The 18,120-nt window shown below is 40.2% G+C and overlaps 1 protein-coding gene across 15 annotated transcripts in view; it reads right to left on the bottom strand.

Moving 5' to 3' along the window:
• Positions 1-18,120, bottom strand: part of Patj (PATJ crumbs cell polarity complex component) — a 330,512-nt gene that overhangs the window by 229,621 nt on the left and 82,771 nt on the right. For all 15 annotated transcript variants that reach the window (XM_076564536.1, XM_042271444.2, XM_076564541.1 and 12 more), the window contains 2 exons: positions 5,097-5,306; positions 1,292-1,408 (listed from right to left, as the gene is read on the bottom strand). In XM_076564536.1, coding sequence (XP_076420651.1) covers positions 1,292-1,408; positions 5,097-5,306 — 327 coding nt within the window. The remainder of the gene's footprint in view (positions 1-1,291; positions 1,409-5,096; positions 5,307-18,120) is intronic.

Genomic DNA, 18,120 nt, shown 5'->3' with positions numbered 1-18,120 from the left:
CAAATCACTTTCTCTTTTATTTTTTTGTAGGGTTGGGGATTGAACCTAAGGCCTTGCACATGCCAGGCAACATTCTAGTGCTAAGCTATACCTCTAGTCTTTAAAAAACAAAACAAAATAATAATAATATTAATATTAATAATAATAATAATAACCTTCATAAATTAAAGACATAGCTATATCCCTCAAGTATTTGGAGTATAATTTACTTTCAATTACCCTTATAACAGAAACAAGATGTTTACCTGCACTGAGAAGATGCTAAGGAAGAAGGAACACAGTGTAGTTTCGCTGAGCCGCTGCCCTAACTCTGGGGAGCCTGCAGCTCTTGAGTAGAGGCCTAATCCCCTGTAGACCAACACTCATTCCTATTGTAAGCCCCATCCAGTAAGCACTACCTCGTGTAAATTCCTACAATCAACGGCCCCCCTGCCTCCTTCTTATAACTCACATTGAAATAGTGAACCAATACAGCAAAGTGATTCAAAACAGTCAGACTCAGAGGATATATTTGAAAATATTGCAATTATAAAATTTTAACACAAAGTGTCTAAACTTTTTAAAGTGTGATGGATATTATGGGAATGCCTATCAGTCTGAGACACTGTACATATGTCAGAATGTTACTAAACAATTGTTATCAAGCAAAACAAAGAATATATAGACTTTAGGGATAGAAGGAAAGCTCAATATATACTGTCTATGATTACAGTATCAAAGGGGTTTGAATAGACAGTCTTCTTTGGAGAGTATTTAATTATGAAATTGCTCCATTTTCCATAGAATTTTACATGATGTCTGTTTTCAGTGATATATTCTTTCTCCCAAATTTGAGGTTTATATTAGTGCTTAGAAAGGTTTGTTCTTTAAACATATGCTTACATTGATTGATTAATTTGGGGTGGAGGGAGGTGTGTGCTCTGCACATGTGTGGAGGTCAGAGGATCACCTGTGGAGTGGCCTTCTCCTCCCACCTCGTAGGTTCCAGGACTGAGCTCCTGTCCGGCGTGGTGGCAAGTGCCGGAACTGAGCTATTTACAGTGTTCATCTTTAGAAAATGTCCACATCTTCTGTCATTTAAAGAGACACTGTAAGACTAAATGAAAACATTTAATTTAAAAAATACTAATTAAAGAGTAGGAGGCTGGTAGGATATACCTGTGATTACAGAGGTGGGGGTCGTATCTGATTTGTAACTGTTAAGCTGAGTGAGTGGGGACAAGCTTGTGTCTTTATAGTAACTTTAACTTACCAAAAAAGTCATTCAAAGGCAAATAATTTTATCAAATACCTTGGGTGCCTCAAGGATTAAAGATGAATGTATGTCATGAACAGTTTCTGAAGGCTCACTGTTGTCTTCATTGTTGCTTGAATGTAAAATAAAACAACTTTCTTCCTTCTCATCTTCCTGAAAATAAAAACCAATTTATGATGAAGAAAATCCTTCAGTTTCAACTTCGATAGTTCTCCTCCAGTGCAATCCTCAACAAAGTCTATGCAAATGTGAACAAAGCAAACTTTCACCCACAACGGAAAGAAAATGAACCTTAGGCCAGAACTGATCAACTTTAAGTATTCTTTAAAGAAAAACCAGTCACCCAGAAAAAGGCCTTGCAGATATAGCTATGATGTGATCTCTGCGCCAAGCATAGGCTTACATATTTTAACATTCCCGAGATAGTCATTAACAGGCATTAAGAAGAGGGTGCCTTATTGACGAGGAAAGGGCTCAATCAGTACTAGTCAGTCAATAGTTACATGTCCAGAATCTGACTCCAGAACCTGTGTTCTCAATTACCACACCATGTAACCCCTATTTTACAGCTCAGCAAGGTGGGTGGTTGGGGGGAAAGGCTCATGGTGCATAGCCTTAGAACCACAGAGTAAGCCATAGCTCTACAGCCAAGGGCCAGTGTGGTCTGCCTAGAGCTAAAGACACAGTGAAGTTTTTAAAGCCAATTCATTGTTTTTTGAATCCAGTATGTTTGAGGTAAGTTTGCAGAGGAAAATATAAATTGCTATCATTGATAAGATGAAAATATATCATTGTAGTTCTATTAGGATAGCTATTATATGGCTTAATACTACAGAAGTAATTCTGCTCTGTTACATATCTATAGTCTTTCTGCTCCAGCCTGACTTAGGTTCTTCTTACCTATATTTTTCCTGCCTCCACACAGGCATACACCACCCTGCCCTCTTTATTCAGAGTACTCCACCATCCCAGTCACTTTCCCTTATCTTGGCCTCCCACCCCTAACTACCCTAGCAGCCTCAGACTCTGAGGAAGAACTGTGAGCCAAGTTCCAGCTCTCAGTGAGGCTCCAAACCCTCTGGGCCGTGCTCTAGGGTCCGTCTACAGCCCTCCCTCAGCAGGAAGCAGCACAGCAAGTGTCCTCTGTGGGTCACACTGCTCAGACTTCCTAAAACTGCTCAAAGGGAAGGTTAGGCTGCTTCCGTCCTACAGGGCACACGTGGTTCAAGATTTTCCCATGCAGCCATGATAATCTAGCAAATAATTATTAGAGAAAATACAGACAAAATACTTGCCACAAAAAAAGATGAAGCTCATACAAATATGAATGTTTTCCCTCCTTAATTGATACAAAACTACACTGAGTACTTCATCTTACCATCTGTTGCCTATGGCAGTACATTTCACATCTGAAAAAGTCAAGAACCTGGTTAGCCATATACTAGACTTACTTTTCAACGATTTAAAGTAACTGGTGAGTGTTATATTCAGACATCTGGTGAGTACTTCTACAGAATAAAAAGAGGTAAAGATGGGTATGTGTCTAGCATGGGAGGGCCCTGGAATCAATCCCAAAGAAATGTAAAAAGCACTCCAAAGGCCACACAGTGGGTTCCTAATGCAAAAACACTTAGTGCAGTACACTGTTCACCACACACACACACACACACACACACACACACACACACACACACACACACACACGAGCCAGTGAGGTGTCCGAACTACTATCATGTAGCATGCTAATATATTTCACATATTAAAAGAATTTTAGAGTCAAGAAAAGACTTTACTTCTTGATGTTCATTGCATTAAACATTTTTATAAAAGATTGATAGAATAAAACTGGTCTACTTTATCACCGTTTGTGAAATGAAAAACTACATCAGAACCACATAGGTGAGCAACTGGGAGGGAGACTGTGAAGGACTTGGGTCTCCATCTAAATAAACATCTCCCACTGGACACTGATGAGGCTTTTGATCCTTTAGGTCTGAAACTCACTGGGTTATTCAGGGCAAAGCTAAAAATGGGCTTCCTGAAACTCATTCTGATAACTTACCAGAACCAAATGACTGTTGGGATCCACGCACACAAACTGAACAGGACATCATAATAAAGCGGGATTACACAGTAGTGTGGCGAACAAAGGGTACAGGGCTTGAAACTGTTCAATCAAGCTCATATTTTGACCCCCACCCCTCACTAATTATAAAACTCTGGATAAAACTCTGTGTCTCCATTGGCTCATTTGTAACGAGAATGACAAGAGGGGGACTCTTAACCTTGCTTTGAAGATAACATTAATTAATATATGTGATAGGCTTAAAATATGTAGTGATGTACATAATAAATGCTCATTTAAAACTAGATGAAAATAATCCAGTATTTGTTTTACACTGAGAACCTCAACAACATAGTTTTAATGAAGCAACAGTCAAGAACAGTCATAGGACATAGTACATCAAACCGTAAGACGACCTCAAGTCAGCTTGACTCCACAACAGTTGTCAGCACTAGGGCCACTAGACATGCTGATGACAGACGAGGACAGGGACGTCGAAAAATGCCATTCCCACATGGACAAAAATACTATGGTTCATGAATTTCAGCTCACTGTGACCTAACATTCTAAAGTAGCAGTTCCTAACCTGTGGGTTGTGATCCCTTTAGGGTTAAATGACTCTTTCACAGAGGTCACATATCAGATATCCTGCATATCAGATATTTACATTATGATTCATAACTATAGCAAAATTACAGTTGTGAAGTTGCAAAAGTAATTTATGGCTAGGGGTCACCATAACATAAGGAATTGTGTTACATGGCCACAGCACTGGGAAGGTTAAAAACAACTGCTCTAAAATTAAAATACAAAAGTATTTAATTTACATATAAGAAATATGAATAGAACTTGGGAGTCTGTTTTGGAAAGCTGTATGGTAGTACAAGTGGCAGAACCAAGGCTAGAAACGCCAGTAGTGAGCAATCACTCAGTATGTCACATCTGATGACGTGGCCTTTATTCCTGAAACTTGCTCTGATGTTGTAAGTCAAGGACATTAAAAAACTTGCTTGCTGCTTACTGCTCTTTCAGAACAACGGAGTCTGATTCTCAGAGCCCACATAGGGTGGTTTACAAGCACCTCTAACTACAGCTCCAGGGATTCTGATGCCCTCTTCTGGCCTCTTTGGGCACTGCACTCATAGGCAAAACCCTATATACACTTAAATAAAATAAATCGGAGTTAAGAAAGAAAGGGAGGGAGGGAGGGAGGGAGGGAGGGAGGGAGGGAGGGAGGGAGGGAGGAAGGAAGGAAGGAAGGAAGGAAGGAAGGAAGGAAGGAAGGAAGGAAGGAAGGAAGGAAGGAAGGAAGGAAGGAAGGAAGAAAAAGAAAGGGGGCTGGACAGATGGCTCAGAGGTTAAGAGCACTGGCTGCTCTTCCAGAGGTCCTGAGTTCAGTTCCCAGCATCCACATGGTGGCTTACAACCATCTATAATGAGATCTAGCGCCCTCTTCCAAATAAATAAATCAACAACCATCTGTAGTGAGATCTGACACCCTCTTCTAAATAAATTAATAAATAATAAATCTTAAAAAAATAAATAAAAAGAAAGAAAAGAAACTTGCATAGGGTCAAACACATGGGAAGCAATGGGGAACAGATTTCATGTCCAGATGTATTTGTTTCCCCAGGGCCATGATCTTTACTGTACTAGTTTTATTTCCTTTATTAATACAATTTAAGCCTTACAGGTGAGGCATATTTGTCTTCAAAATTCATGTTGCTAACTACTGCGCTGTTATCACTTCCTATATTGACTGAGTTCAGAACTTACCACCAAAGGCTTACAGATGCCAAGGTGCACAGCACCGGGGGGCACAGCCTTCAACACTTCGACAGCCTCAGCGAGTGTGGCATTGTCCAGAGAGAACTCATTGACCGAGACTAGGCGATCTCCAGGTAAAAGTTCTCCACTTCTTTCTGCTACACCATCTGCTACCAAGGAGCGAATCACAATCACCGACCTTGTGGGATCCAGGGGGTCCTACAAATTAAATGAAAGAAGGTCAGATTCCTGAAAATAACTATGCAGGCTGAAGAAAGCTTATCTTTAACAAAGCTGATTTGTTTATCCAATATGGCCAGCACTCTGTTGACACTCCATAGAGGTTTAAATCAATGAAAACATCACTCTCTATATATTACAATATCAGCTTATATCAAGGTGAAGATATAAACTTAACCGTTTCACCTGCATGACTGAGTACTCAATACATGTAAATTTGTCCTTTAAACATTTGGTGACTGACTACAAGAGATCTGAGAAGAGTTAGGCCAAGATTCTGACACTTTCAAGCCATAATTATATTGTGGAACAAAAACATGGCCATGACTCCCTTTGGTCCCTATGTAGGCTCTAAGAGGAGTATAAGGTGGGAAACAACACTCCATCAATCAGCTGAGCAAATACAGCATCCTTCGAGGAAACCACTTAAGCTCAAAAGAAGAGAGAGAGAGAGAGATCATTTTTAAAGTGTATTTAGGAATTTAGGAGCTGGAGAGATGAGTCAGCAGCTAAAAACACTTACTCCAAAATCACAGTAAACAGGGTTTCAATTCCGGTACTTACATAGTAAGTTTGATGTTGCTGTAAATACCTATAACCCTAACTCCAAATGGGGCAGATACAGGAGAATTGCTGGGATTTTCTGGCTTCTAGCCTATTGGATAAAAGAGTAGCCCAAGAATCAAAGAAAGGCCCTGCCTCAAAGATAGACAGGAATGACCGAGGAAGGCACCTGGCATCCTCTTCTAGTCTCTGAATTGTGCATAGGTGCATACATCTTACCTACACATATACTCATATAACATCCCACACACACAAACATGAATAAATCTTCAGTGGTAAAGAGCTTGCCTGGCATGAAAGTAGCTTCAACACACCAGCAACACACATACATGGATGTGCTTAGAGTACATGTTTTAAAAATAATCAAAATTATGACAATTTGGTGGCCTGATCAGACTGATTCCAATACAGATAAAGGGAATTTATGAACAAGCCAATATGAAGATTTCTCATCCAGTGGGAGAGCACTGTATTATTTTATTTGAGCACGGAAAATTGTAGACATATCAATGCATCTGCTTGAGGAATACCACTCTGTAGAACTAATCTGGAACTCAAAGTAATCCTCCTGCCTCAGGTGAGCCACCATACCATGCTTACTGTCTGTATTTGACAGATGACAGAAAGTGATATGAGAAAATTAAGGAAACTGGACACCATTAGCCGCTGTTAGGGTAGAGCCAGACTTCAGCTGGGCAGTCCTTACTCCTGACCACCAAGCTCTGCTGTTTCCTCTGCATCATGGTAACTGTCAGGAAGAACTCTAAATGGTGGACTGCAACCCTGCTGCTGCTATCCTGTGCTCCAGTAGAGCTCTGTTGGTATTGCTGGTGTGGGTATGTGATGTGGCATTGTTGCCAAGCCTTCTTCATTAACGAGCTACAGCATATTTGCTCCTGCTGTTTCGTCTTGCAGGTATCATTCTACATAGGCCATGGTATCAGAACAGGGTTCTACTGTTGCTGCTTCTATTGAATTCTTCCTGAGAGAAGCGGGGGGTGGGGGAGTGGGGTGGGGAGGGAAGGAACTGCTTGTCGCACAACTGTAAGACTAAATTAACAAAGAAAAATTTGTCAGAATGCAGGCTGTATCTGTGAGAAGTGCTGGTGGCTCTTTTGGAGATTTCTGGTTCTGTTTTCCACACCTTAGCGCTGTAGACGGCAACATCCTTTTTAAAGGACTGCACAGAATTGTAACAAAGTATACATATTGATATCAACAAAGGTTAAATAGCTAAATCTTTGAAGAATGCTTTCAAATACAATTCTTGCTTTTTTTTTTCTCAATTGACCTTGTCTGTCTCCCAAGTGACCAGACCCTTGACATAATCTAATATTTAACAGCACATATTCAGCAAGAGAACTAAAATAAAGAAACAAACCAAAACCAAGGGATTTACTAATAAGGTATGTAGTGTTAAACTATATTAACACTGATAATTTCAAGTAGAGGGAGCTATTGTATAGGAAGAGAGCAGAGGTACTCAAAAAACCCGATGTGTATCCACAGGTAATCAGAGCAGCAATATGGAAGAGTTGTCCAACCTTGTTACCAGCAACCATGAATCACAACGTGCTTTCATTTTGAAATATGAAACCATTACATTTTAAGTTTGACACACTAATAAATAAGCTATACAATTATGTCCTTCATTTAGGAAGTCAGTTTTTGTCAACAAGGCTTTCTTATTGGGAGGGGAGGGAAACTACATGAAATGCACAGGAGGAAGCCGGCATTGCTTCCTATTAATGATCACTAAACATTATTGGAAAGACTCTAACAGTAGAATATACCAAAAGTAAATGACTTTTCTAAGTGCATTGTGGATACTTGATACCATTTCACATAACACTGTATCAGAAACTTGAAGAGGTGAATGAGCATCTTCTAATGGAAGCTGACAGAAACAATTCTTAGAAAAATTATCATTATATAATGAGGAAGATTCATTAAGAAAGAATGAAAATAGTTCTGCTATGGAAAGATAATGAATTTCACTTATTACAGCAAAGTCATGTGAATACTTATTTACATGGAACATAGTCTCCTTTAGAACACAAATTAGTGCCAGGTGCACTTGCTTACTAAAATATTCAGACTTGGCGTCCTACTTATTCAAAACATCTTACCCCTTTTTTCCTGGAGGATAGAACCCAGAGATAGCTTCTTTGTGGCTTATAGAAAGAAAAATTAAGTGTGGGTGCACATGCACCAGACACACACACACACACACACACACACACACACACACACACACATCATTGTGAAGATGCCTATCATGCTTAATTGCTACTGTGCTTCTGGGGATGATGTTCCTGACTGTGTGGGTTCCCACATCCTATAATAAGCAAGTGATATCTGCATGACCATCAAGGTAGCAGCTGCTTTTGCCCGCTGGGATGCCTGCATTGTGAGACTTTGCTGCCTGAAAAGTGCTCAAACACCATCCTGACCCAGGCTGCTTCTCTACAAGTCCACTCTCTGAAAACAGTCCATAATATCATACAAAGATGGTCAAGATATTTCTCAATATTGCCAGTGAACCTTGAGGCCTCGCAAGCATACTTTAACGTTCTCATCATCACCTGTCACCATAATTTTGTGTGTGTGGGGGGGGGGTGGCACCACAGTATCAGAGGACAACTTGCTGGAGGTGGTTCTCTCCTACTCAGTCACCATGCTCAGCAGTATGTGCTTTTGCCCACTAATCATCCCTCATGTTCCCCCTTTTGATAAAGAAAACTGAGATGTTGCCTTAGAGTGAACAGCCAAGAGAGGGCACTAAAGACCAATCGTAGAGTACAAGAAACACTTGCCTTCGTTAGGAAATTCCTATTTATTCAAAACCACTGTGCCATTATACCTTCTAAAATATGTGCTCCATATATTTATTTTAATTCAACCATTTATGGAAAGGATGCTTCATGAGAGGGTTAAGCTTTTTAAAAGACAGAATTCCTGTAATCAACTAAGAACAGCAAATGTTCAGGGTACACCACACAGAAGCCAGCAGAAGAGTATGCATTCTACACTCACCACTCAACTAAGGAGCACTGGTCAGTCAGCTCTGTCTCACAAGCCAATCAAGTCACCTGTCTGAAGAAAGGTCATCAAGGAAAATGTAAAACTCTTAAGGTGATGCTAGGGTTTGCTGTTTATTGTAAATACTGAATTATAATGTTTGGGAAATCCAGCCCTGAGTGGAGACAGCACACACACAAGCATGCACATGCCCTCCTGCCCTTGCCCTAAGATGCACATTTCACAAGTCAATCTATTATCTTCCATCTCTTCTATCACCTCTCCCTATCCTCTGCCACTCCACTGCCGTGTTTAGTCTCACACTATTTCAACTGCCTGGATAGATGCTACAATCTACACCATGCCTACAGGCTTGAATTTCATCCTGATCAGTACACTTACTACAGAAAGAATGGAAACTAAAAAAATAAACTGAGACGTTGGGGATTTAGCTCAGTGGTAGAGTGGCCCTAGGTTTGGTCCCCAGTTCTGAAGATAGATAGATAGATAGATAGATAGATAGATAGATAGATAGATAGATAGATAGATAGATAGATAGATAGATGAACAAACAAACAAATAAATAAAATGAAGATGTCTGTAAGAGCCAAACGTCAGGAAGGAGCAGACTAACCAATGTGTTCTGCACTCATGAACTCACAGTACCTGTGGCTGCCTGAACAAAAGGAGGCCAGGTACCATTCTAGCACAGAGGAAGGACTCACAAGCTTCCTCCCACACCAAAGGAACTACTGAGTGCTGATGACTTCTCGGGGGAAACCAGTTTTCTCTAAGTGTGAGGCCGCTGTGGACAGCCCCACACTCATTAGTGTGGGCAGCACAAATTGAACTTGATGGGTCATTAAAAGGAGAAAGGAAACTGAGGCAGGAGGGAGGCAGAAAGGATCTGGGAGGAATTAGGGGTAAGGTTGTGGGGGGGGAATATAATCAAAATATACTGTATGAATTTCTCAAAGAATTAATAAAATTATGTTTAAAAATAAAACAAAACCTAAAAAGTAAAATAAAAATGTGATCGTAATCGTTCCTCTGCTTAAAATACTGAAATGACACCCCTTTAGGATTAATCTTGGGCACGAAGTCCTAACACCTTTAACTTTCATGCAGAGAAATGCCTGTGGCCCACCACTTCTTGTTGCAACAGTACAACTACTGAAACTTGTGACACTGCAAGTTGTTCTTTCTTCCAAGAGTGTTCTCCCTGATCACTACCACTCATCCATGTCTTTGTCAGGGTTCCATCCAACAACACACCTTCCCAATTCCTCAGACACAAAAATATTTTTCTATTTAGTGAGGTAAATCTTAGCACTTCTCATAATAAATTTTCCATGCTATATTAATTTCCAAACCATATAAATACATATGAAATATATATTTTCATACAATATAGTTAGATGCACCAGTTAAATGTACCCAGAGTATTCTGTGCTGCCTTATTATATGATTCTGTAATTTTACTATGATCATTATGACTGCCTTATTAAAAACAGAAAGGGAAAAGTGCACCAAGAACTCTTGTTCGCCACCCTGTTTTGTGACTAGCTGGTGCCTCACTCCTATCACCATACCTTCTCTGCCAGGATGGGCAGGGTCCCTTAAACTGTAAACCAAAATAAATCCCTCCCTTTCTTAAATTGCATCTTGTTAGGTATTTCATCACAGCACTGAGAAAAGCAACTAATACAATAATTTTTAATGCTAATCAAAGCTGCTAAGAGACTAGGAAAATACAGTCACACCACCCGAACAGGGAGTACAGCACAGTGTTATAATGTCCAAAAGAATAATGAAGTATGGGGCCAGTGAGATAGCTCAGCAGAACAAATCACTTACTTCTATAAGCTGTCCTACGATCTCACATACAGACCAAGGCATGTGCACATGCAAATACATGCACATACATGGATACATACATGCATAATCGATCAGTTAATCAATAAGCAAACAAACTCAGCATTTAAGAGCAAATATTGCTCTTGCAGAGGACCCAAGTTCAGTTTCTACCACTAACATCCATCAGTTCACAAGTACATTAACTCCAGCTCGAGGGACTGGCCACCCTCCTCTGGCCTCTACAGGCACCTGCACTCATTTAATACACCTGCACACATGTGCACAATTCTTAAAATGAAAATAAAATCTAAAAGAAAAAAGTAGAGGGAAGAGGATGTCTGCCTGCTTGCTGCTTTTCTCCCGAGGGCCAACTATGATGTCTGCTACATACAAGGCACTGACCATCAAAACAGTCTTTGCTGGACTAGACACATACCCAAGCAAGCCACTCCCCATCATACATAAATAAACCACAACTGCGCATACTTTCCTAGTTCTTACAGCCCAGAAGGTCTCACTGATTTGAACTTGTTTAATCCTCAAACCACTGCAAAGTGGACACCATTACTACCTGAACTTTCTGAATGACAAAATGAAGACAGAAAAACTGAAGATTTCATCAAAGCACAGAGTTGGCAAAAGGCAGAGTCAGAATTTAAAGCAGTTAAATTCCAGTGTATGCATTTTATCTACTAAACTTCTTCTCAGCCTGAATTAAACTTTTACTAAGTGAACAAAGACTGAGAGAACACAGACATGGCAGGAGATATGTTATCACTCTCAGTGGAAAGCTGAATCCTTTACATATCACGCTTGGTTGTTAGTGGTTTATACTTCCAGACCTAGATGATGATACCAGATAGTACAGAAAGTATAGCATGTCTCCAGACAGCTTAACTCAGCACTTCTTTGCCAAATTTTAATTTACATTTAGTTTTTCAAGAATCCAATCATTTGGTGAGCCTGAGAACACACTTACAGCAATAGAATGAACATATGACAGTCATTATGTCCAAATGGATGCAATTCCAAGTTTCTGAACTGCCTATAAAATGTATTATATGAACTTTTGTGTCCATTCCCAGAGATCAAAGAACCAGATTCCGTGTAAACTAAAGCAGAGCACAGTATATCACCTGGGGCAGGGAGGAGGCTCCGCCCAAACACAGCTTTTGCCAGTGACAGACATGGACAAGATGTACAGAGCCCCATGCTTTTTCTAAAAATCTAGATGAGACATACAACAAAGTATCCCTGGAAAAACTGCCAGAAAACATGAAGCAGGGGTGCTGCATAAGGAGAATGCACAGGTCAGGGAGAAAGCCAGTCAGTTTAATAACATGGCAAATATTTAAGGAAGAAGCCTTTGTTGAAGATAAAACAAGGGGGTGAGTGAATATCTCCATGTTTTGCAGTACTGTCCCCAAAAAGAAAATAAAAAACCAAAGTGTGACAGCTTATTCATAGTAATAATATAAAATAGCTTCTGTGGATTTTTTTATTTAATCTATTCTGTATCAATACTTAAAACACTGACAGGTCAGACATTCAGGACCACATAGCAGGATGGTCAGAAGACAGTCCTCAGTTTTTTTCAGATAAAAATTTGTCCATGAAGCTCTTTGCTTTTGATAATATTTTAAGATATATTTATTATTATCTTATATACACATATGAGTGTTTTGCCTGAATGTATGTCTGTACCACATATGTGGCTGGTGACCATGGAAGCCAGAAGAGGGCATCAGATCCCCTAGAACTGGAGTTACAGCAGTCATGTGGGTGCTGGGACCTGAACGTGGATCCTCTCTAACAGCAGCAACTACTGAGCAATCTTCCATCCCATCTGAGAATATTTTAAATTGTATTTTATTTTTACTCATTTGTGTGTGTGTGTGTGTGTGTGTGTGTGTGTGTGTGTGTGTGTGTGTGTGTGCCACACCATGAATGTGGAGGTCAGAGGACAACTTGTCCATTCTCTCCTTCCACCATGTGGGTCCTAGTAATCTAAACTCAGGTCTTCAGCTTGATGATAATTGCCTATACCTACTGAGCTATTTTGAAGGGCCCTTTGATAACCTTGACACTTACTGTCAACTGACTATATTAAATTATGTAATTGGACTACTATTACTGACATGAAGAAGAACATGGGTACTTGTATGCCACCGTTTTGGGCTGTGTGGTACACACACCAAACCTACTAGAGTACAGACTCCTTTAAGGAGAATGAAGAGATTGCAAGACCTGACTGGCAGAACAATGTCAATGTCCAGGCTGGCAAAATAGTGCCAGCCAACACTGAATTTAAAAAGCTATTTACAAATAGAAGAAAACAACCTAGCAACCAAGGAAGCCAAGGCTGTGGCAAATTACTGTGGAATTACGTTTGGAGCTTCATTCTATACATATCTCCTTATTTAGGTGTGAAAAAGTACATTTAAAAGATAATTTGAAAGGCTGTATACATACACTAACTTCTGCACAACAAGAATGTAGTATTTCATAACGGGTTATCTTAAATAAAACTCAACCAAACCAAACTAGGAAACAAGCAAAGCACCAAACAGTAACTTCTTAAAATGTAAAATATTAATGTTATTAATTGAACAAAGAAATATTAAGTTAGTTGTTAATTCAATTAATGCCTAAATTAATTTTTAAATGATATCCCAAGGAAGTTGACAAAATAAGGAGCATAGAAAGAAACCACTAAGTTCAAAAGATAGACAGCTGACTATTTCATTCTGGAGGTAGACAAGTGGAAAGATCTAGTACAGAGAGAGGCAGAAATGAGGTACCCACTGAGCTGTGCGAGCCTTAGGGACGCTGGCATAGACCAGTTCTGGCACATGGTTAGCATAAATTGTGATTTCCACTGGAAACAAAGTCACTCAAAGTAGGAATTCAAGATTTTTAAATGGAGAAAAGGTAAATATGGGGAAAACAAAGATGAAATCTAATCCTCTAGTGGTAGGGTGAGTGTGGATTATAAGTCATACTTTTGAGCCCCAGCTTGGTTCACAGCTGGCTGTGTATAGTTACACAGATGTCTTCATTTCTTCTCTGAGTCAGTGTCCTCAATCGTGAAATGAGCAATAGGATGGATCCATGAGCCATGATCTGTCTCCTCCCAACTCTGAAATCCTATATCTAAATGATAGTATTAAGTATAGTTTATACAAGTTACAAAACTACTACCCTCTCCCCCAAAATAGGGAGGCAATGTGAGATATACCTATAAGGCGATTGCTTAAGAAAGCTAAGACAGGGAGATTATAAGTTCAAGGCCAGCCTTGAGTACATAAAGAGTTCTAGACCAGTCTGAGTTTCATATTCTTAGCAAGACACTTTCATGTGTGTGTAATTAAATTCACTGCATTAACACTAAAAAACTGTATACTGTGGTCACAAAATGTGTGTACCACATTTTCACTTTAACTAGTGATATCTTTTTAAAACTCATAGTCTGCTGATTATATAAGCCTAACTTCTTGAGTATTCTACCACCCAAGAAAGGTCAGCAAACAAAATATACAAGACAGCATGTGCCCTCCTATGTAGCTAGAGTTTTCCGGCCTTGCCCACAGTCAGGACAAATCTTTGTCACCTGCCAGTCCCACAGCCACTCAGACCCAACCAAGTAAACACAGAGACTTATATTACTTACAAACTGTATGGCCATGGCAGGCTTCTTGCTAACTGTTCTTATAGCTTAAATTAATCCATTTCCATAAATCTATACCTTGCCACGTGGCTTGTGGCTTACCGGTGTCTTTACATGCTGCTTGTCCTGGCGGCGGCTGGCAATGACTCCCTTTCGCCTTCCTGTTCTTTCTTTTCTCCTCTCTCTTAGTCCTACCTATACTTCCTGCCTAGCCACTGGCCAATCAGTGTTTTATTTATTGACCAATCAGAGCAACAGATTTGACATACAGACCATCCCACAGCACTCCTACACCAAACCAATCTTAAAATTATTGTTTTCTGAAATTAAAATATAATTATATCATTTCCCACTTCCCTCTCCTCCCTCCAGCCCCTCCCATAATAATCTCTCTCCTTTCTCTCTCTCAAGTTCATGACCTTGTTTAGTTGTTGATATTCTCTCTCTCTCTCTCTCTCTCTCTCTCTCTCTCTCTCTCTCTCTCTCTCTCTCTCTCTCTCTCTCTCTCTCTCTCTCTGCATTTCGTAGTTGCCTGTATTTCTCACTTGGGCCCCAGGAGATTTCTCACTTCCGTGTCTTTATAACTACCGTCCTTGTTCGGTTTTGTTTAGGCAGCCACAAAACTAATCTTTAAGTGCCTTTCTCCCTACTTGCCATTTTAAGATAGTAATTAAAGGGTAGAAACCATAATTGGTGTCAATCTGAGATTAAGTGAATACTGAGTGCTCAACCCTAAAGGGGAAATCTATATCACCCCCAATCCCTCCCCATAGGCTCAGGGAACACTGTGGAAGGCAGGGCAGAAAAGAGAGGAAGAGGATGGGACGGTGCTGTAACAGGCTGTCTCCTGGACATGGCGTGGCCATCGCTCTCATGAACCCACAGAAGCAGTGGTTACCTGCATGAGAACACTTCCAGTGTGGATGGGAGCAGCACAGGAGACCCTAGCTGAGGGCTACTGGGAATGGATAGCTGCTGGGGAAAGAAGAACTCATTTTCTCCATGTGTGAGGCTACTGGCAGTTGACCATGCTTCAGTAGATGACTCCAAGCCCATGTGCATGGACAGTACTAACTGGACTCAGTGAGTTACTATAGATAAAAAAGAAAACATTCATACAGAAGGAGAACATACGGGGGGTGTCCAGAGAGGTGGAGTGATGAGCGTCAATGTTCAAGATAAATTGTAAACATGTATACAATTGTCAAAGAATAAATTGAACAGTCTCTTTTTATTAAATGGCTCAGCAAGATAGCTAAGCAGGTAATGCTGCCAAGCTTAATGACCTGAATTCAATCTCCAGGACCCACCTGGTGGAAGTAAAAATTGTCCTCTGACCTAAACATGCACGTGCGTGCGTGCACATACACAAAGTTATACATACCATACATGCAAAGATAAATAAATAAAAATTAAAAAGTATCCCCCCCCAAAAAAAAATACCATAGGTTGTATTAAAAATAACTACACTAGTTCTGGTTTAAGAGAAAAACCTGTAATTAATTACATAAAAAGAACTTTTTCTGATCTGACCAGTATGCTAAGCATTTACTTTTAAAAAAGACCAATGCATTACAGTGAAATAAGGTAATGAGTAAATGGTTATAATGAATAATGAACAGACATGTTCTCTGACTCTAACCTCACGTTTAACTATTTTGTAATATAACAAAGTCTTATACCAGTAAAACCAATTGCCGAAATACCATCATATTTGAAGTATGTGCCCACAAAACACATTCGTTCTATTCAAGACTGACAAACTGATCTGGTTTCTAGTTCCTGTGTCTTACTGCTTCCTAAACATCCTCAGGAATTCAGAACAGATTTTTCTATTCAGCATACACAGAACAAGGCAGTCTCTGAACAGCAAAGTAAGTATAGCACACTCAAGGATGAGCAGACAAGGAGTGGGCAGGGAAACTTGCTAAAAAGAAAAATATATTCAACGTGGAAAACAAGAATGTTTAAGTTTACCCATAAGCATAGCTCATGGCTGTAAAATCCAACACCTCAAACATGCTGAGCCGGCACCCTACCCTTTCGAGGCATTTCCAGACTAAACAGCTAATCAACACTTTTCCCCCAGGAATTCCAGGCAATCATTGCTTGGAGAGGATTGCTTTCCCTTATCTCCTTCCCCTCTTCTTAGATGTGATCCTTGGATATTAATATGCCCGTTAGTTGTTTCACCACTTCAAACTTTCATTTCATGCTATAATTATTCACATATTCACCAATCAGTCAGGCCTGGACCAGAACTTCTGTTGGTTGGGGGTGGGGGACAACAATAAAACAAGGCAATATCCATTATCTAAAAGCCCCATCATTTAGCTGAAAAGGCTGGGGTTCCATCAGGCAGACGATATTGAAGTACAACTAAAAACACACTATTGAAATGTGGATATACTTAACATTACTGAACCGGGCATGTTTAAAATGTAGAAAGTGAATTTAGGAGTAAGAAATACCCTAGTATCTTCAAGGGAAAAAAACAACCAGCAGTTGAAAGTCACTATGATGCACGGAAAGTACAGACATGTAAAACTTTCTTTAAAATCTCTTAAACAGGGCTGGAGAAACGCTCAGGAGCTGAGGGGCAACGCTGGCTTGGAGAGGACTGTTTCCAGTTCCTCATGGGGCCACTGGACACCTGCCTGTAACTCCAGCCCCACCCAAAGGATCCAACTTTGTAATCAGCAAAAAAGCTTCACAAATCAATTAACAGACACATATACATACACAGTAAAAAAAACTTTTGAAAAAAAATGGCTGAAGCAAACCTCTCAAACACTAGTTTTGGAATTTATTATACTTTTCTAAGCAAACTACTTTCAATTTAAACAAAAATACTAGCTGAATGATATTGGCGATGTTGTTTTCTCTGAGACAGGTGTGTCTCCTCTCGAATAGAGATAATAGCCACGATTTCAGAGAGCTACCAGAGCCTGAACTGAGATCAGAGTGCATGCACAGCACCCAGGAAGCCCACAGTAATCATTTATAAACACTGCTACCCTTGCTACTGTGAAACTGTGACCTTAATAAAACACAGAGGCCCAAGCAAGACCTGAGGAGACACCAATTTCTACAAACTTATTCCTTCACCTCCAACTGAGCACAGGCAACCAAGGCCCACTGTGCTAGCATTTGCTGGACCATTCATCACACCTGAGTCATATCACATGAAAATTCAGAACTGGTCTGTGTTCTTTGAATAGGCAGACCTGAATGTCCAAAGGCACACAAAGGAGGCTTGCAACCCCCATTCTCCCAGCGAACAAGAGCCATCTGTGGGCTGGGAGTTGTCTGAGAACCACAGCAGTCCTACTTGTTAGTGCTTGTTCACTTCTGAAATACTCAGCAAAGGTAACACAAGAGACCCCTGCAGTCTCCTCAGCAGTTTACTAGGGTGCAGCCGAAACGGACACCAACACGTTTGCTAAAGGGAAAGTTGCTCCACGAGAAAGCAGAATCCAGCCGACAAGCATTTGCTGCATGCCAGCTATTCTCTTTGGTCCCCGTTAGACCAATAAGATTTCTTTCCAGACTCATATTCCAAATCCATGAAATTCCCCCAAAGTTTAGTCATCAGGCCTGACTTAAGATCTTTGAGGCTGCCTGCTAACTTCATCCCTCCCTCCCTCAGGTGAGGTTGATTAGTGCTATCTAGACCTCAAGCTC

The sequence above is a fragment of the Peromyscus maniculatus genome, chromosome 2 (assembly GCF_049852395.1).
Source record: "Peromyscus maniculatus bairdii isolate BWxNUB_F1_BW_parent chromosome 2, HU_Pman_BW_mat_3.1, whole genome shotgun sequence".
NCBI classification, from domain to species: Eukaryota; Metazoa; Chordata; class Mammalia; order Rodentia; family Cricetidae; genus Peromyscus; species Peromyscus maniculatus.
Note: the sequence above shows the minus strand (reverse complement) of the source record. Positions and strands in the feature narration are given on the sequence as shown.